Genomic DNA, 22,611 nt, shown 5'->3' with positions numbered 1-22,611 from the left:
ATAATTGCCGAGGCAGTTCGTAGCCACCTTGAAAAGCATAAATTAATCAACGAATCTCAGCATGGTTTTACAAAGGGGCGTTCCTGCCTTACGAATTTATTAACTTTTTTCACTAAGGTATTTGAGGAGGTAGATCATGGTAATGAATATGATATTGTGTATATGGACTTCAGTAAGGCTTTTGACAGGGTCCCACATCAGAGACTATTGAGGAAAATTAAAGCACATGGAATAGGAGGAGAAATTTTTTCCTGGATAGAGGCATGGTTGACAAATAGGCAGCAGAGAGTTTGCATAAATGGGGAGAAATCAGAGTGGGGAAGCGTCACGAGCGGTGTTCCACAGGGGTCAGTGTTGGGCCCCCTGCTGTTCACAATCTACATAAACGACATAGATGAGGGCATAAAGAGCGACATCGGCAAGTTTGCCGATGACACCAAAATAGGCCGTCGAATTCATTCTGACGAGGACATTCGAGCACTCCAGGAAGATTTGAATAGACTGATGCAGTGGTCGGAGAAGTGGCAGATGCAGTTTAATATAGACAAATGCAAAGTTCTAAATGTTGGACAGGACAATAACCATGCCACATATAAACTAAATAATGTAGATCTTAATATTACGGATTGCGAAAAAGATTTAGGAGTTCTGGTTAGCAGTAATCTGAAACCAAGACAACAGTGCATAAGTGTTCGCAATAAAGCTAATAGAATCCTTGGCTTCATATCAAGAAGCATAAATAATAGGAGTCCTCAGGTTGTTCTTCAACTCTATACATCCTTGGTTAGGCCTCATTTAGATTATGCTGCACAGTTTTGGTCACCGTATTACAGAATGGATATAAATTCTCTGGAAAATGTACAAAGGAGGATGACAAAGTTGATCCCATGTATCAGAAACCTTCCCTATGAGGATAGACTAAGGGCCCTGAATCTGCACTCTCTGGAAAGACGTAGAATTAGGGGGGATATGATTGAGGTGTATAAATGGAAGACAGGAATAAATAAAGGGGATGTAAATAGTGTGCTGAAAATATCTAGCCTAGACAGGACTCGCAGCAATGGTTTTAAGTTGGAAAAATTCAGATTCAGGAAGGATATAGGAAAGTACTGGTTTGGTAATAGAGTTGTGGATGAGTGGAACAAACTCCCGAGTACAGTTATAGAGGCCAGAACGTTGTGTAGCTTTAAAAATAGGTTGGATAAATACATGAGTGGATGTGGGTGGGTGTGAGTTGGACCTGATAGCTTGTGCTACCAGGTCGGTTGCCGTGTTCCTCCCTTAAGTCAATGTGACCTGACCTGACTAGGTTGGGTGCATTGGCTTAAGCCGGTAGGAGACTTGGACCTGCCTCGCATGGGCCAGTAGGCCTTCTGCAGTGTTCCTTCGTTCTTATGTTCTTATATATATATATATATATATATATATATATATATATATATATATATATATATATATATATATATACAAGATATATATATATATATATATATATATATATATATATATATATATATATATATATATATATATATATATACGAGATATATATATATATATATATATATATATATATATATATATATATATATATATATATATATAGAGAGAGAGAGAGAGAGAGAGAGAATTAATTGATAAGATAAGGTGGTGGTGAGTATAAATGGTGGCGGGGAATATGACTCTTCACCAGAGACCAGCCATGAAGACCTTCGTGTTCTGCCTTCTCCTCGCTGGAGCGCTCGGTGAGTTCCCTCTGTAAACACCGTCAATGATGTTTAAACCTGCACTGCAATATAATCACTATTGAATTTTGATCTTTTTGTATTTTACAACAAAAACACTAATTACGAGGAGTTAATGAGTAAATTTGGCATTATTATACATTTACGAACACGCGCTAAACCCTTATGGAGAAATCAGTTTTGGTCCAGTAAGTGAAAGGGTTGCTCCATTTCCTTACATCAAGTGCTCATCACAGGTGTCAGGTCACTCCATATTGAAGCAAGAATTTAAAATCTAGACTATTTTTCTCACAGCCGCTCCATCGCACAAGCTGAGGTTCCGTTTAGGTAACTACAAGATCGTGGGAGGCACCGATGCTGAGCCTGGTGAGTTTCCTTATCAGCTGAGCTTCCAAGACATCAGTTACGGTGATGCGTGGCACTTCTGTGGCGCCTCCCTCTACAAGGAGAACTGGGCCATCTCTGCTGGTCATTGTGTCTACGGTGAAGACTTTAACAATCCAGATTATCTTCAGGTAAGTCGTGTATTATCATTTACATAAAGTGGGCGTACAGTACACAGAGTTTAAATACTCTAATTATAGTTTATTCTAATTTATATAGATACATTATATTAATATGTTGTGACACTGATTACTCAGTGGAGGAAGCTGGTAAATATACATCATTTGAGTCACAGTTAACCAACAGGTAACTAACACTCAGAGGGATTAATTCTGATGGCTTACATGTTTAGTTTTTCTTGAGGCAACATTTAAAAATTTTATATTTTTCTTTGGCCAGGTTGACTATTTATGTAAAATGCAGATTAAAAAAAACACGCAATTTTGAAAAGCTGCATCCCCAAGCCTTAATAATGTGAATAAATGGTTTAGAAAAACCGAGAAGTTAGTAAATGAGACACTTGGGCATCATTTGTGTACGTAAAATGTATCCTAATTTAATATATTTTGTAGTTCTGAATGCAGATAAATTATTTAACATATCTTTACCCATTAATATGTAAGAATATGTTTCCATTAATCATTCAAATAAAGTTCTTAAACTATTCGTATATATACTGGGTAGTAAGGAAAGAGAAAAATCAGTTATGGGAGATACCAATAGAATTTTCCCTGAAGTACGTATTTTCTTTTGTTTTAGGCTGAGGGTCCCCAATTAACAGAATAAATATGTATAATCTTAGACAGATATGTATAATTTTACGACACTGGAGGACAGGAGAGATAGGGGAGGGAGGATATGATAACTTATAAAACACAGAGAGGAACTGACAACGTGGACAGAGACAGGATGTTCCAGAGATGGAACACACAACAAGGGGTCACAATTAAAAAGTGAAGATTGAGATGAATTACGAGGATGTTAGGAAGTATTTCTTCAGTCAAAGAGTTGTCAAAGTGGAAAAGTCTGGGAGGTGATGTAGTGGGGGGAGGCGGCAGGATCCATACCTTTAAGAAAAGGTATGATAAAGCTCACAGAGCAGTAAGAGTCACCAAGTAGCGACCAGTGAAGAGGCATGGCCTGGAGCTCTGATTCGACCCCTGTAACCACAACTAGGTGAGTACACACACACACACACACACACACACACACACACACACATAAAATTCCCAATTTTTTAAAAAAGGAGACGGACACGAAGAATTAAACTACAGACCAGTGTCACTGACATATATAGTATGCAAAGTCAAGGAGAAGATTATCAGAAGAAGAGTAGTGGAGCTTATGAACGACAGTCAGCACGGTTTCATGGACGGGGTGGGTATACTGCATTTTCGTGGACTGTAAGACGGCGTTTGACACAGATATTGCATTTTCGTAAACTTTGAAAAGACGTTTGATACAGTACCACACAAGAGATTGGAGCAAAAGCTGGAGGATCAGGCAGGGATAACAAGGAAGACACTGCAATGGATCAGAGAATACCTGTCAGTAAGACAGCGGGTAATGGTACGTGGTGAGGTGACAGAGTGGGAGCCTGTAACGAGCGGGGTTCCACAGAGGTCAGTCCTGGGACCGGTGCTGTTTCTGGTATTTGTGAACGAAAAGACTGAAGGAAAAGACTCCGAAATGTCCGTGTTTGCAGATGATGTGAAGTTGATGAGAAGAATACATTCGGATGAGGATCAGGCAGAACTACAAAGGAATCTGGACAAGCTGTAGGCCTGGTCCAACAACTGGCACCTGGAGTTCAACCACACTAAGTGCAAAGTCATGAAGACTTGGGGAGGGTAAAGAAGACCGCAGACGGAGTACCGAATAGGGGGCCAGAGACTACGAACCTCACTCAAGGAAAAGGATCTTGGATTGAGTATAACACCGGGCACATCTACTGAGGCGCACATCAACCAAATAACTGTTTCAACATACGGGCGCCTAGCAAACCTATGAACAGCATTCCGACATCTTAATAAGGAATCGTTCAGGTGGACCCTGTACACCGTGTACGTTAGGCCATTATTGGAGCATGTAGCACAAGTTTGGAACCCACACCTATCCAAGCACGTAAGGAAACTAGAGAAAATGCAAAGGTTTGCAACACAACTAGTCCCAGAGCTAAGGGGTATGTCCTATCCGCAGTGCGGGTCTGTCACTGGCTGCAGCTTCTCTCAGAATCCGAGAGAATTCTGAAAGAAGTTGAGGCCGGTGACTGACCCGCACTGCGCTACACTGAGGAAACTTCCCCTGCTTCAGTTGCTGCCTTGCAACATTGCATAGCTCCTGATGATGCACTGAGAAGTGTGAAAGTACTTGAGCTAAAGATTTCCACCACCCCCCGTGGCTTGTCTTTATATATATATATATATATATATATATATATATATATATATATATATATATATATATATATATATATACATATATACATATATATATCTTTCAACACACCGGCCATATCCCACCAAGGCAGTGTGGCCCAAAAAGAAAAACGAAAGTTTCTTTTTTAAATTTAGTAATTTATACGTGAGAAGGGATTACTAGCCCCTAGCTCACGGCATTTTAGTGGCCTCTTACAACACGCATGGCTTACGGAGGAAGAATTCTGTTTCACTTCCCCATGGAGATAAGAGGAAATAAACAAGAACAAGAACTAGAAAGAAAGTATAAGAATACACAGAGGGGTGTGTATATATATGCTTGTACATGTATGTGTAGTGTGACCTAAGTGCAAGTAGAAGTAACAAGACATACCTGAAATCTTGCATGTTTATGAGACAGACATAAGACACCAGCAATTCTACCATCATGTAAAACAATTACAGGTTTTCGTTGTACACTCACTTGGCAGGACGGTAGTACCTCCCTGGGCGGTTGCTGTTTACCAGCCTACTATATATATACACACACACACATATATATATATATATATATATATATATATATATATATATATATATATATATATATATATATATATATATATAACTGAGATCACGAAGAAAGTGGTTTTGAATCATTTACCAAAATGCGGCAGGCCAGGATTCGACCCCACGACACATTGTCTCGCCTCAACTGGCCACACAATGAACATGTCACCGTACCATCTGAGCCATCGATCCTTCAAACAACATGAGCCGAGCTAACTTGTTTCTTGGTTTCATTGCTATATAGATTGCTTGTGGAGGCGGGTGTTCAAAGAGGAGGAGGCTGAAATCAATCCTTGAGGATACATCTACTACTAGTGTCCTCGCCACGTAAAACAAGCCTAGTTCGCTAGACTCATGTTGTTTGTAGGATCGATGGCTCAGATGGTAAGGTGACATGTACATTGTGTGACCTCTTGAGGCGGGACAGTGTGTCGTGGGGTCGAATCCTGGCCTATCGCAGTTTGGTAAATGATATGACTGAAGGTGAAAGGACAACATTCAGAATGCGTGACCCTTGTCTAGGTAAAAGACTGAATTCTAATTTATTTACCAATGCATCAAGCTTTTAAATAATACATATGTTTAAGTTGCTAGTCTTTTTTTTTTCATGTGACGTGATGAGGATGTTGAATTTTAATATCTCACAAACTAATTATAGTTATTTCATTTTCTTTCTCAGGTTGTGGCTGGTGAACACGACATGTCTGTAAACGACGGCAATGAACAAACATCTGTTCTGTCTAAAATCATTCTTCACGAGGATTTCAATGCGTATTACCTGTATAATGACATATCCCTCCTTCAACTAGCTACGCCTGTTACTTTCAGCGAATACGTCGATGTAATTGCACTTCCCGAACAGGGTCAGCAAGCCTCTGGTGACTGCGTCGTCACAGGCTGGGGTACCTTAGAAGAGGGAGGAGACACTCCCAATATCTTGCAGAAAGTGACTGTCCCTCTCGTGTCAGACAGTGAATGCCGCGATGACTATAGTGTGGATGACGTTTCTGATTCCATGATTTGCGCTGGCGTTGCAGAGGGAGGAAAGGACTCATGTCAGGGTGATTCTGGCGGACCCCTGGCGTGTGATGACACTGGATCCCGCTATTTAGCTGGCATCGTTTCTTGGGGGTACGGCTGTGCTCGTCCTGGCTACCCCGGTGTGTACACTGAGGTGGCTTACTTCTCTGACTGGATACAGGAAAACACCCTGTAAAATTTCTATTTGTGTGAAGCTGTGACCTTTGTAATAATAACAATGCAAGGTTTACTATGTTATTTAAGGTAGGATGGTTATTTTCAAGGTCAGAATCTACAACATGAAGAGTTACAACATTTCTGAAACTCATGTGTCTCACTGTGTCGAATGTGACTTGTAAACTTGATTCGAAACTAGCTTTTCAAAAATTATAATTACATCGTCCTAGAGCCGAATTACTGAACATCATGCGTATTTATCCTCAATGAATAAAAATTGTGGAATTTGAAAAAAAACTTTTATATTAAATAACATTTACCCCACAAATTTGGACGACTCTTAATAGTCATTGGAACTGGAATGTCATGGGATGATGCTTTTGATACATAGTAAAATAAGAAAATTATGGTTACAGTTGGAAAATTAAATAAGTTAATAAAACGTTCATTAAATTTGTCTTACTACTTAGCCTTTCTATGCACATTTAAAGGTTTCAACTATATTTCTTGGCACATTACGCTTGTCTCGATATTTCCAATATTGATTCCGGGCACCGACAGTTGTCAATTAATTTACTGTTTCTACATATATTATATATATATATATATATATATATATATATATATATATATATATATATATATATATATAAATATATATATATATATATATAAATATATATATATATATATATATATATATATATATATATATATATATATAAATATATATGTATATATATATATATATAAATATATATATAAATATATATATATATATATATATATATATATATATATATATATATATATTTATATATACATATATATACATCTATATATGTATATGTATATATATATATATATATATATAAATATATATGTATATATATATATATATAAATATATATGTATATATATATATATATAAATATATATGTATATATATATATATAAATATATATGTATATATATATATATATAAATATATATGTATATATATATATATATATATATGTATATATATATATATATATAAATATATATGTATATATATATATATATGTATATATATATATATATATATATATGTATATATATATATATATATATATATATATGTATATAAATATATATGTATATATATATATATATATATATACATATATATTTATATACATATATACACACATATATATATATATATATATATATATATATATATATATATATATATATATATATATATATATATATATATATATATATATATATGTATATATGTCGTGCCGAATAGGCAGAACTTGCGATCTTGGCTTAAATAGCAACGCTCATCTTGCCGCATAGGACAAGCGAAAATTTGAATGTGCAATAATTTCGCAAAAATCATTCTGAAATTAACGAAAAAATATGTTTTGCTGTGTTTGTTTAGTATTAAATTGTAAACAAATCTAAAATATATTTAGTTGGGTTAGGCTAAAATAAATTGTTCTTGTTATAATAAGGTTAGGTAAGTTTTCTAAGATTCTTTTGGAGCAAAATTAAAAATTTTTACATTAACATTAATGAAAAAATATATCTTTAAACGTATAAGAGAAAATTTTAGAAAGGACTTAATTTTAAATGAGTTCTTGCTAATTGACCAGTTTTACATATTCGGCACGACATATTTTATATATATATATATATATATATATATATATATATATATATATATATATATATATATATATATATATATCCAAGCTGTAAAGAGAGACAGATTACCCACTGCTTAAGAAATCACTCTCCATGCTAAGTACAATACCTAAAAGATGTGGTGATTGTTAAAACATTTAACAGATAAAGACTGAAAGGACTAAGTTAATTATTGGTCAAAAGTAAAGCTTTCAACCAACGAGTCCACTAAAATATGATCAGGCGTGTACTTTCAGAAGTGTTGGGAGCTGTGAGTCGAGTGATTTACTGTTTGACCGGAGCCCCACACTTCACCTTTCGGGGTGGGGGGGAAGAGGGAGGGGAAGGGATAGCGGGAGCTAGACTGACCCTACCTTAACAAGCAGCCGGCAATCAAACTATCACTTTCAGGGAGGGGGAAAAAGGGGGGAAATAGCGGGAGCTGGACTTACCCTACCTTAACAAGTAGCCGGCAATGAAACTATTGTTACTATATACTCCCTTACTACTCCTATCTATTGAACTTTTCCCTCACAAGGGCCAACCAGCCTTATTCAACTAAAAACATGTTGGTTCTCCCTTACCATGAAAACTTGGTTGATATGCCTTCTCTTCTTAAGACTTTTAATATCAAAGTTGTATTTAAAAATCTTGTTACAGTAAAATAACTTTTGATGAAGAATTCCCCACAAAATGCTGACGGATGTGTCTATAAGATTCCATGTCAAATTTGTGATAAAGTTTATTACGGTCAGAATGGTAAAAGTCTCGAACTAAGATTAAAACAACATAAATATAGCATTAGAACTGGACAAGATTCCACTGCTCTATTTATTCATGTGAGAGATTTTAACCATTCAATTGATTTTCAAAAAGCTGAAAAAGTTGTATCAATCAAGTCCATGGTCGACAGGAATATAATTGAATCTTGTTTCATAAAAAGCAGTTTTGACAATAATATGAATATTTCCTTTGGTTTGTATAAATTAGATCCATTTGTAATTAATAGAATTTGGGATGAATTTAGTAATACACTGGACAAATAATAAATTTTAAAATTTTTAATTCTTGGGTAGAATAGTTTGTCGGTGGGTTGTGTTAAGGACCTGTCTAGTTGGGCCAGCAGGCCTGCTGCAGTGTTCCCTTTCTTGTGAGTCGCGCGTCAGGTGTTGCTTTGTTGTGGGATGTGATAGTGAGGTGTGGGCTAGACCCTTTATATGCCTTCCTTTGATGCATTACCCTTATTGTTCCTTGATAATGTGAGTAGTCACGAAAGCGCTTGTAATTTCTCTATTCTTTCACAGTGATTGTTTTGCACACACACACACACATATATATATATATATATATATATATATATATATATATATATATATATATATATATATATATATATATATATATATATATATATATATATATATATGCAATAAGATCACAGTTAACAGGTGAATTTAAATTATGCAAAACAACCACTGTGAAAGAGTAGTGAAATTCCAAGCGCTTTCGTGACTACTCACATTGTCAAGGAACTAGTTCGATACTACAGTTTAAAAGTCAGCCTCCAAACTACCAATATCCCAAACCCTTCTTTTAAAGTGCAGGCACTGTACTTTCCATTTCCAGGACTCAATTCTGGCTAACAAGTTTCCCTGAATCCCTTTACAAAATATTACCGTGCTCACAATCCAACAGCTCGTCAGTTCCCAAAAATCATTCGTCTAAATTCAGTCCTAAAACACTCACACATGCTTTCTGGTAGTCCAAACCCATCGCCCACAAAACCTCCTTTACCCCTCCCTCCAACCTTTTCGAGGACGACCCCTACCCCACCTTCCTTCCCCTTCAGAATTATACGCTCTGCAAGTCATTCTATTTTAACCAATTCTCTCTAAATAACCAAACCAGTTCAACAACCCCCTCTTCAGCCCTCTGGCTAATGCTTTTAGTAATTCCACACCTCTTCGTAATTTCCATACTCCGAATTCTCTGTATAATATTTGCAACACACATTGTCCTTAGACAAGACATCTCCACTGCTTCCAGCCGCCTCCTCGCCGCAGTATTTACAACCCGAGCTTCACACCCATATAAGAGTGTTGGTACGACTATACTTTAATACATTTCCTTCTTTGCCTCCATGGATAACGTTTTTTTTTGTCTCCACAGATACCTCAAAGCACCACTTGCCTTTTTTCCTACATCAATTCTATGGTTAACCTCATCCTTCATAAACTCATCCGCTGACAAGTCAACTCTCAAATATCTGAAAACATTCACTTCTTCCGAGCTCCCTCTCTCCAATGTGACATCCAATTTTTCTTTACCTAAATCGTTTGATATCCTCATCACCTTACTCTTATTTATGTTTACTTTTAACTTTCTACCTTTACATACCCTCCCAAACTCATCTACTAACCTTTGCAACTTTTCTTTAGAATCTCCATTAAGCACAGTATCATCAGCAAAAAGTAACTTTGTCAACTCCCATTTTGCATTTGATTCCCCATAATTTAATCCCAGCTCTCTCCACAGCACCCTAGCATTTAATTATTTTTCAACCCCATGTATAAATATATTAAACAACTATGGCTGTTTAATATATATATATATATATATATATATATATATATATATATATATATATATATATATATATATATATATATATATATATATATATATATATATATATATATATATATACGATGCCTATATACAGTGAGAGAACTTTATACTATTATTACTATTACTGTAATCAAAGCTAAGCGCTAAACCCACCAGGGTCATAGAGCGCTGCTCCTAACTTAGAAAATAAAATATTCGACAGCCCTTTGGAAATAACAGAAGTTTTATCCACATCATCGTCGTGTAAGGATAAATGTTCTTCACCTGCTCCAATGTCAGGGAAGTCAATGTTGGTACTGGGAGCCCTGGGTGGATGTTTGTCCTTCAGGGCTTGTGCTGTAATGATGTCCTTAGGAGTGATGGCATCCTCACTGGAAACAAGCCTCAGTGCTTCAATGGTACTTCCGTCTTCTATTTTTTTGCTAATTTGGGCTCTGATTTTTGAGGCGTCAGGTGTCGAGTTGTTGGTATCTTGCCATATAGGACAAGCGAAAATTTGAGTATGAAATAATTTCGCCAAAATCATTTTGGACCTAACGAAAAAAATATGTTTCACTGTGTTTGTTTAGTATTAAATTATTGTAAACAAATCTAAAATATGTTTAGTTGGGTTAGGCTAAAATAAATTGTTCTTGATGTAATAAGGTTAGGCAAGTTTTCTAAGATGCTTTTGGAGCAAAATTAAAAATTTTAACATTAACATTAATGAGAAAAATATATCTTTAAATGTATAAGTGAAAATTTTAGAAAGGACTTAATTTTAAATGAGTTTTTGCTAATTGACCAGTTTTACATATTCGGCACGACATGTATATATATATATATATATATATATATATATATATATATATATATATATATATATATATATATATATATATAAGTAATTCGCCAGAGCAGACGAAATATACACAAACACTGATCTCTGGCTGAAGGAGACTCGAACCTACGAACCTTGGAACAAGGCACGCATTGCTATACCAAACTCACCACACTGGACCAAATACATTGAAGTCCAGCTTGCGCTAGACTTTGATCCAAGGCAACCAGCTCTCTGGGAGAAGGCTTACAGCTTTTCATCTCATCCCCTGCATGCATCAGCCTTACTAGAGATTTGTGTATATTTCGCCTGCTCTCGCGAATTCCTTGCATTGTTAAAATCTCTAGTTAGGCTGATGCATGCATGGGATTAGATGAAAAGCTATAAGCCTTCTCCCTGAAAGCTGGCTGCCTTGGATCAAAGTCTAGCGCAAGCTGGACTCCAAGGTATTTGGTCCAGTGTGGTGAGTTTGGTATAGCACTCCGTACCTTGTTCCAAGGTTCGTAGGTTCGAGTCTCCTTCAGCCAGAGATCAGTGTTTGTGTATATTTCGTCTGCTCTCGCGAATTCCTTGCATTGTTAAAATCTCTAGTGTGAAGGCTTACTCAGCCCTGTAACAACTTCAGTCAGTATTACCAAGGCTGGCTCCTCCTCAGGAAAATTAATGAATAGAAGAAGAAATAATAACAGACAGTGATAAACACTATTATTTAGAAACGGAAAATGTAAAACAATGAAACATGAATGGGTATCCTAATTGAAAGAAAAATGAAAAATGAAATAAAAAAAATTGCATTTGAACTCAACGCTAATATAGGTATATCGTGGTAATGGGGTGTCAGGTGTTGGTGACACTGCGTGTTGTTGAAATCGTAGCCGTTGCTGATGTGGGGGGAGGGGGTAGCAGGTGTTGGTGACTACCAGTGGCTCGTTCTTCACAGAGTATAGCCGTGTGTAATTACTTCAGATGACAGGAAAACAGGTTCGTTACCACTGCTATGATGAGGGGTTGGGTCCTGTGTTGGTTTATATAACAGGTAAGTAGACTAAACATGGGACGTCTCAGGACGTTAGTCCGTCTTCTTCTGTTCTTCTCGTTGGTTGGCAGGTGACCCTCTCTGTCATTCCAAGCTGTAATGAGAGACAGATTACCCACTGCTTAAGAAATCACTCTCCATGATAAGTACAATACCTAAAAGATGTGGTGATTATTAAAACATTTAACAGATAAAGAATGAAAGGACTAAGTTAATTATTGGTCAAAAGTGAAGCTTTCAACCAATAAGTCCACTAAAATATGATCAGGCGTGTACTTACAGTAGTGTTGGGAGCTGTGAGTCGAGTGATTTACTGTTTGACCGGAGCCCAACACGTCACCTTTCGGCAGGGGGGGGGGGAGGGAGGGGAAGGGATAGCGGGAGGTAGACTGACCCTACCTTAACAAGCAGCCGGCAATCAAACTATCACTTTCGGGGAGGGGGAAAAGGAGGGGAGGGGGAATAGCGGGTGCTGGACTTACCCTACCTTAACAAGTAGCCGGCAATGAAACTATTGTTACTATACACTCCCTCCCTACTCCTATCTATTGAACTTTTTCCTCACACTAGTAAGACTGATGCATGCAGGGGATGAGATGAAAAGCTGTAAGCCTTCTCCCTGAAAGCTGGCTGCCTTGGATCAAAGTCTAGCGCAAGCTGGACTCCAAGGTATTTGGTACAGTGTGGTAAGTTTGGTATAGCACTGCATACCTTGTTCCGAGATTCGCAGGTTCGAGTCTCCTTCAGCCAGAGATAAGTGTTTGTGTATATTTCGCCTGCTCTCGCGAATTCCTAGCATTGTTAAAATCTCTAGTAAGGCTGATGCATGCAGGGGATGAGATGAAAAGCTGTAAGCCTTCTCCCTGAAAGCTGGCTGCCTTGGATCAAACGTGTAGCTCATGCTACACGCCAAGGTATTGGTCCAGTGTGGGTAGATTGGTAAAGCACTGCATACCTTGTCCTAAGGTTCGTAGGTTCGAGTCTCCTTCAGCCAGAGATCAGTGTTTGTGTATATTTCGCATGCTCTCGCGAATTCCTTGCATTGTTCAAATCTCTAGTAAGGCTGATGCATGCAGGGGATGAGATGAAAAGCTGTAAGCCTTCTCCCTGAAAGCTGGCTGCCTTGGATCAAACGTGTAGCTCATGCTACACGCCAAGGTATTGGTCCAGTGTGGGTAGATTGGTAAAGCACTGCATACCTTGTCCTAAGGTTCGTAGGTTCGAGTCTCCTTCAGCCAGAGATCAGTGTTTGTGTATATTTCGCATGCTCTCGCGAATTCCTTGCATTGTTCAAATCTCTAGTAAGGCTGATGCATGCAGGGGATGAGATGAAAAGCTGTAAGCCTTCTCCCTGAAGGCTGGCTGCCTTGGATCAAACGTGTAGCTCATGCTACACGCCAAGGTATTGGTCCAGTGTGTGTAGATTGGTAAAGCACTGCGTACCTTGTCCTAAGGTTCGTAGGTTCGAGTCTCCTTCAGCCAGAGATCAGTGTTTGTGTATATTTCGCATGCTCTCGCGAATTCCTTGCATTGTTCAAATCTCTAGTAAGGCTGATGCATGCAGGGGATGAGATGAAAAGCTGTAAGCCTTCTCCCTGAAGGCTGGCTGCCTTGGATCAAACGTGTAGCTCATGCTACACGCCAAGGTATTGGTCCAGTGTGTGTAGATTGGTAAAGCACTGCGTACCTTGTCCTAAGGTTCGTAGGTTCGAGTCTCCTTCAGCCAGAGATCAGTGTTTGTGTATATTTCGCATGCTCTCGCGAATTCCTTGCATATATATATATATATATATATATATATATATATATATATATATATATATATATATATATATATATATATTTATATTTAAGAGAGAGAGAGAGAGAGACATTGCTGGCGCTTTTGACCTGGTGTGGCACCAGGGCCTCTTAGCAAAACTTCAAGCACTGGGAATTGCAGGCTCTACGCTATGTCTCCTCAGTGATTACCTTCATGGTAGATCTCTAAGTGTAGTTCTCAATGGAACGGAATCAGCAAGACATCCTATTGGGGCAAGTGTTCCACAAGGAAGCGTGCTGGGTCCATTGTTATGGAATGTCTACTTCAACGACCTTCTTCATCTCATCCCAGAATCACATGCATATGCAGACGACTGTACACTGACATTCACTTATCCAAGAGAAGAAATGCCAGCTGCTCTAAGCTACATCAATCACCAGCTGAGAGCTATATCAGCTTGGGGAAATAGATGGCAAGTAACATTTGCACCTGAGAAAACGCAAATGATGATCGTCTCTAGGCACCATGATGGTAGTGCTGCTGCAGTAGTAAGCATGAATGGGAGGATGTTGGCACCTGGAGAAGAAGTTGATATCCTTGGGGTGAAATTTGACACCAAACTAACCATGAAGAACCATGTTGTAAATCTTGCAAACAAGGCAGTCAGGAAGCTTACAGCACTTCGCCATATCTCCCATCTGCTTGACAGTAGGTGTTGCAAGATCCTGTACGAGGCACAAGTACGCTCGCTCCTTGAATATGCTCCACTTTCTCGGTTTGCCTGCCCCCCTCTCATCTGCGACTGCTTGACAGAGTAGAGAACAGAGCAAGACGTCTCATCTCTCGCCTGGACCCATCCTGGATAGATCTGTCATTTCAGCAGAGCCTTCAACATAGGAGGGATGTGGGTGGCCTTACTGTTATGTACAAGGCCAATATTGTCAAAATACCACACTGGATCCACTTCGAGGACAGCGTGAAACAAGCTTTTATGCCACCAGACGGGCAGAAAGCAGCAACTTCACTCTGGCTGTACCCTTCTCCAGAAAATCACTCCATCTGAGATCATACATACCCAGGATGACTCGAGTATGGAACACATTCGTACAGGATAATGATGTCAATGAGATAAAGTCAGTTGATCAAATGGAAATGCTGGCCCACAGATGGCTCCAACTTCATCCTGTTTCCTACTTGTATGTCTCATAACAATAAAAATGCTTTCAAATGAGCTGATGTAGGTAACAGCTCTTAGCTTGCCAATAAAGTTAGGAATCCTTAACCTGTAAATAGCTGTCAATAAAGCTAGGGATCGTTAACCTTGTCAAACCCTGTGTAAAAAAAAAGAGAGAGAGAGAGAGAGAGAGAGAGAGAGACAGAGACAGAGAGAGAGAGAGAGAGAATTGATTTATAAGATAAGGAGGTTGTGGTGAGTATAAATGGTGGCGGGGAATATGACTCTTCACCAGAGACCAGCCATGAAGACCTTCGTGTTCTGCCTTCTCCTCGCTGGAGCGCTCGGTGAGTTCCCTCTGTAAACACCGTCAATGATGTTTAAACCTGCACTGCAATATAATCACTATTGAATTTTGATCTTTTTGTATTTTACAACAAAAACACTAATTACGAGGAGTTAATGAGTAAATTTGGCATTATTATACATTTAGAAACACGCGCTAAACCCCTATGGAGAAATCAGTTTTGATCCAGTAAGACGAGTAAGTGAAAAGGTTGCTCCATTTCCTTACATCAAGTGCTCATCACAGGTGTCAGGTCACTCCATATTGAAGCAAGAATTTAAAATCTCGACTATTTTTCTCACAGCCGCTCCATCGCACAAGCTGAGGTTCAGTTTAGGTAACTACAAGATCGTGGGAGGCACCGATGCTGAGCCTGGTGAGTTTCCTTATCAGCTGAGCTTCCAAGACATCAGTTACGGTGATGCGTGGCACTTCTGTGGCGCCTCCCTATACAAGGAGGACTGGGCCATCTCTGCTGGTCATTGTGTCTACGGTGAAGACTTTAACAATCCAGATTATCTTCAGGTAAGTCGTGTATTATTTCACATATAAAGGGGGCGTACATTATAGAGAGTTTAAATACTCTAATTATAGTTTACTCTAATTTATATAGATACATTATATTAATATGTTGTGACACTGATTACTCAGTGGAGGAAGCTGGTATATATACCTGTCAGTAAGACAACAGCGGGTAATGGTACGTGGTGAGGTGTCAGAGTGGGAGCCCGTAACGAGCTTGGTTCCACAGAGGTCAGTCCTAGGACCGGTGCTGTTTCTGGTATTTGTGAACGAAAAGACGGAAGGAAAAGACTCCGAAGTGTCCGTGTTTGCAGATGATGTGAAGTTGATGAGAAGAATACATTCGGATGAGGATCAGGCAGAACTACAAAGGGATCTGGACAAGCTGTAGGCCTGGTCCAACAACTGGCACCTGGAGTTCAACCACACTAAGTGCAAAGTCATGAAGACTTGGGGAGGGTACTGAAAGCCGCAGACGGAGTACAGTATAGGGGGCCGGAGACTAAGAACCTCACTCAAGGAAAAGGATCTTGGATTGACTATGACACCTGGAATATCTACTGAGGCGCACATCAACCAAATAACTGTTTCAACATACGGGCGCCTAGCAAACCTATGAACAGCATTCCGACATCTTAATAAGGAATCGTTCAGGTGGACCCTGTACACCGTGTACGTTAGGCCCATATTGGAGCATGCAGCACAAGTTTGGAACCCACACTTATCCAAGCACGTAAGGAAACTAGAGAAAATGCAAAGGTCTGCAACACGACTAGTCCCATAGCTAAGGGGTATGTCCTACCCGCAGTGCGGGTCTGTCACTGGCTGCAGCTTCTCTCAGAATCCGAGAGAATTCTGAAAGTTGCGGCCGGTGACTGACCCGCACTGCGCTACACTGAGGAAACTTCCCCTGCTTCAGTTGCTGCCTTGCAACATTGCGTAGCTCCTGATGATGCACTGAGAAGTGTGAAAGTACTTGAGCTAAAGATTTCCACCACCCCCCGTGGCTTGTCTTATATATATATATATATATATATATATATATATATATATATATATATATATATATATATATATATATATATATGTATGTATATGTATATATATATATATCTTTCTTTCTTTCAACACACCGGCCATATCCCACCAAGGCAGTGTGGCCCAAAAAGAAAAACGAAAGTTTCTTTTGTAAATTTAGTAATTTATACGTGAAAAGGGGTTACTAGCCCCTAGCTCCCGGCATTTTAGTGGCCTCTTACAACTTGCATGGCTTACGGAGGAAGAATTCTGTTCCACTTCCCCATGGAGATAAGAGGAAATAAACAAGAACAAGAACTAGAAAGAAAGTATAAGAATACCCAGAGGGGTGTGTATATATATGCTTGTACATGTATGTGTAGTGTGACCTAAGTGCAAGTAGAAGTAACAAGACATACCTGAAATCTTGCATGTTTATGAGACAGACATAAGACACCACCAATTCTACCATCATGTAAAACAATTACAGGTTTTCGTTGTACACTCACTTGGCAGGACGGTAGTGCCTCCCTGGGCGGTTGCTGTTTACCAGCCTACTATATATACACACACACACACACACACACACATATATATATATATATATATATATATATATATATATATATATATATATAAATATATATATATATATATATATATATATATATATATATATATATATAAGTGAGACCACGAAGCAAGTGATTTTGAATCATTTACCAAAATGCGGCAGGCCAGGATTCGACCCCACGACACATTGTCTCGCCTCAACAGGCCACACAATGAACATGTCACCATACCATTTGAGCCATTGATCCTTCAAACAACATGAGCCGAGCGAACTTGTTTCTTGGTTTCATTGCTATATGGATTGCTTGTGGAGGCGGGTGTTCAAAGAGTAGGAGGCTGAAATCAATCCTTGAGGATACATCTACTACTAGTGTCCTCGCAACATAAAACAAGCCTAGTTCGCTAGGCTCATGTTGTTTGTAGGATCGATGGCTCAGATGATAAGGTGACATGTACATTGTGTGACCTCTTGAGGCGGGACAGTGTGTCGTGGGGTCGAATCCTGGCCTATCGCAGTTTGGTAAATGATATGACTGAAGGTGAAAGGACAACATTCAGAATGTGTGACCTTGTCTAGGTAAAAGACTGAATTCTAATTTATTTACCAATGCATCAAGCTTTTAAATAGTACATATGTTTAAGTTGCTAGTCTTTTTTTTTCATGTGACGTGATGAGGATGTTGAATTTTAATATCTCACAAACTAATTATAGTTATTTCATTTTCTTTCTCAGGTTGTGGCTGGTGAACACGACATGTCTGTAAACGACGGCAATGAACAAACATCTGTTCTGTCTAAAATCATTCTTCACGAGGATTTCAATGCATATTACCTGTATAATGACATATCCCTCCTTCAACTAGCTACGCCTGTTACTTTCAGCGAATACGTCGATGTAATTGCACTTCCCGAACAGGGTCAGCAAGCCTCTGGTGACTGCGTCGTCACAGGCTGGGGTACCTTAGAAGAGGGAGGAGACACTCCCAATATCTTGCAGAAAGTGACTGTCCCTCTCGTGTCAGACAGTGAATGCCGCGATGACTATAGTGTGGATGACGTTTCTGATTCCATGATTTGCGCTGGCGTTGCAGAGGGAGGAAAGGACTCATGTCAGGGTGATTCTGGCGGACCCCTGGCGTGTGATGACACTGGATCCCGCTATTTAGCTGGCATCGTTTCTTGGGGGTACGGCTGTGCTCGTCCCGGCTACCCCGGTGTGTACACTGAGGTGGCTTACTTCTCTGACTGGATACAGGAAAACACCGCGTAAAATTTCTATTTGTGTGAAGCTGTGACCTTTGTAATGATAACAATGCAAGGTTTACTATGTTATTTAAGGTAGGATGGTTATTTTCAAGGAAAGAATCTACAACATGAAGAGTTGCAACATTTCTGAAACTCATGTGTCTCATTGTGTCGAATGTGACTTCTAAACTTGATTCGAAACTAGCTTTTCAAAAATTATAATTACATCGTCCTAGAGCCGAATTACTGAACATCATGCGTATTTATCCTCAATGAATAAAAATTGTGGAATTTGAAAAAAAACTTTTATATTAAATAACATTTATCCCACAAATTTGGACGACTCTTAATAGTCAATGGAACTGGAATGTCATGGGATGATGCTTGTGATACATAGTAAAAAAAGAAAATTATGGTTACAGTTGGAAAATTAAATAAGTTAATAAAACGTTCATTAAATTTGTCTTACTACTTAGCCTTTCTATGCACATTTAAAGGTTTCAACTATATTTCTTGGCACATTACGCTTGTCTCGATATTTCCAATATTGATTCCGGGCACCGACAGTTGTCAATTAATTTACTGTTTCTACATATATATATATATATATATATGTATATATATATATATATATATATATATATATATATATATATATATATATATATATGTATATATGTCGTGCCGAATAGGCAGAACTTGCGATCTTGGCTTAAATAGCAACGCTCATCTTGCCGCATAGGACAAGCGAAAATTTGAATGTGCAATAATTTCGCAAAAATCATTCTGAAATTAACGAAAAAATATCTTTTGCTGTGTTTGTTTAGTATTAAATTATTGTAAACAAATCTAAAATATATTTAGTTGGGTTAGGCTAAAATAAATTGTTCTTGTTATAATAAGGTTAGGTAAGTTTTCTAAGATTCTTTTGGAGGAAAATTAAAAATTTTTACATTAACATTAATGAAAAAAATATATCTTTAAACGTATAAGAGAAAATTTTAGAAAGGACTTAATTTTAAATGAGTTCTTGCTAATTGACCAGTTTTACATATTCGGCACGACATTAATATATATATATATATATATATATATATATATATATATATATATATATATATATATATATATATATATATATATATATATATATATCCAAGCTGTAAAGAGAGACAGATTACCCACTGCTTAAGAAATCACTCTCCATGCTAAGCACAATACCTAAAAGATGTGGTGATTATTAAAACATTTAACAGATAAAGACTGAAAGGACTAAGTTAATTATTGGTCAAAAGTAAAGCTTTCAACCAATGAGTCCACTAAAATATGATCAGGCGTGTACTTTCAGAAGTGTTGGGAGCTGTGAGTCGAGTGATTTACTGTTTGACCGGAGCCCCACACGTCACCTTTCGGGGTGGGGGGGAAGAGGGAGGGGAAGGGATAGTGGGAGCTAGACTGACCCTACCTTAACAAGCAGCTGGCAATCAAACCATCACTTTCAGGGAGGGGGAAAAAGGGGGGAAATAGCGGGAGCTGGACTTACCCTACCTTAACAAGTAGCCGGCAATGAAACTATTGTTACTATATACTCCCTTACTACTCCTATCTATTGAACTTTTCCCTCACAAGGGCCAACCAGCCTTATTCAACTAAAAATATGTTGGTTCTCCCTTACCATGAAAACTTGGTTGATATGCCTTCTCTTCTTAAGACTTTTAATATCAAAGTTGTATTTAAAAATCTTGTTACAGTAAAATAACTTTTGATAAAGAATTCCCCACAAAATGCTGACGGATGTGTCTATAAGATTCCTTGTCAAATTTGTGATAAAGTTTATTACGGTCAGAATGGTAAAAGTCTCGAACTAAGATTAAAACAACATAAATATAGCGTTAGAACTGGACAAGATTCCACTGCTCTATTTATTCATATAAGAGCTTTTAACCATTCAATTGATTTTCAAAAAGCTGAAAAAGTTGTATCAATCAAGTCCATGGTCGACAGGAATATAATTGAATCTTGTTTCATAAAAAGCAGTTTTGACAATATTATGAATATTTCCTTTGGTTTGTATAAATTAGATCCATTTGTAATTAATAGAATTTGGGAAGAATTTAGTAGTACACTGGACAAATAATAAATTTTAAAATTTTTAATTCTTGGGTAGAATAGTTTGTCGGTGGGTTGTGTTAAGGACCTGTCTAGTTGGGCCAGCGGGCCTGCCGCAGTGTTCCCTTTCTTGTGAGTCGCGCGTCAGGTGTTGCTTTGTTGTGGGATGTGATAGTGAGGTGTGGGCTAGACCCTTTATATGCCTTCCTTTGATGCATTACCCTTATTGTTCCTTGATAATGTGAGTAGTCACGAAAGCGCTTGGAATTTCTGTATTCTTTCACAGTGATTGTTTTGCATATATATATATATATATATATATATATATATATATATATATATATATATATATATATATATATATATATATATATATATACTGATCTCTGGCTGAAGGAGACTCGAACCTACGAACCTTAGGACAAGGTACGCAGTGCTTTACCAATCTACCCACACTGGACCAATACCTTGGCGTGTAGCATGAGCTACACGTTTGATCCAAGGCAGCCAGCTTTCAGGGAGAAGGCTTACAGCTTTTCATCTCATCCCCTGCATGCATCAGCCTTACTAGAGATTTGAACAATGCAAGGAATTCGCGAGAGCATGCGAAATATACACAAACACTGATCTCTGGCTGAAGGAGACTCGAACCTACGAACCTTAGGACAAGGTACGCAGTGCTTTACCAATCTACCCACACTGGACCAATACCTTGGCGTGTAGAATGAGCTACACGTTTGATCCAAGGCAGCCAGCTTTCAGGGAGAAGGCTTACAGCTTTTCATCTCATCCCCTGCATGCATCAGCCTTACTAGAGATTTGAACAATGCAAGGAATTCGCGAGAGCATGCGAAAAGTAACTTTGTCAACTCCCATTTTGCATTTGATTCCCCATAATTTAATCCCAGCTCTCTCCACAGCACCCTAGCATTTAATTATTTTTCAACCCCATGTATAAATATATTAAACAACCATGGCTGTTTAATATATATATATATATATATATATATATATATATATATATATATATATATATATATATATATATATGCAATAAGATCACAGTGAACAGGTGATTTCTAAATATGCAAAACAACCACTCTGAAAGAATAGAGAAATTCCAAGCGCTTTCGTGACTACTCACATTATCATAGTTCCTTGATAATGTGAGTAGTCACGAAAGCGCTTGGAATTTCTCTATTCTTTCAGAGTGGTTGTTTTGCATATATATATATATATATATATATATATATATATATATATATATATATATATATATATATATTATATATATATATACGATGCCTATATACAGTGAGAGAACTTTATGCTATTATTACTATTACTGTAATCAAAGCTAAGCGCTAAACCCACCAGGGTCATAGAGCG

General features: G+C 37.8%; 1 protein-coding gene across 1 annotated transcript in view; it reads left to right on the top strand.

The window, feature by feature from the left end:
• The first annotated feature begins 1,614 nt into the window (after positions 1-1,614).
• The window catches only part of LOC128686536 (ovochymase-like), an 80,582-nt gene continuing 59,585 nt past the window's right edge, over positions 1,615-22,611 (top strand). Inside the window, exons 1-7 of the mRNA XM_070084199.1 lie at positions 1,615-1,745; positions 2,040-2,260; positions 5,796-6,328; positions 10,821-11,016; positions 15,706-15,757; positions 16,061-16,281; positions 18,602-19,135. Coding sequence (XP_069940300.1) covers positions 1,664-1,745; positions 2,040-2,260; positions 5,796-6,328; positions 10,821-11,016; positions 15,706-15,757; positions 16,061-16,281; positions 18,602-19,135 — 1,839 coding nt within the window. The 5' untranslated portion in view covers positions 1,615-1,663. The remainder of the gene's footprint in view (positions 1,746-2,039; positions 2,261-5,795; positions 6,329-10,820; positions 11,017-15,705; positions 15,758-16,060; positions 16,282-18,601; positions 19,136-22,611) is intronic.

This window comes from Cherax quadricarinatus, chromosome 12 (genome assembly GCF_038502225.1).
Source record: "Cherax quadricarinatus isolate ZL_2023a chromosome 12, ASM3850222v1, whole genome shotgun sequence".
In the NCBI taxonomy this organism is placed as follows: Eukaryota; Metazoa; Arthropoda; class Malacostraca; order Decapoda; family Parastacidae; genus Cherax; species Cherax quadricarinatus.
Note: the sequence above shows the minus strand (reverse complement) of the source record. Positions and strands in the feature narration are given on the sequence as shown.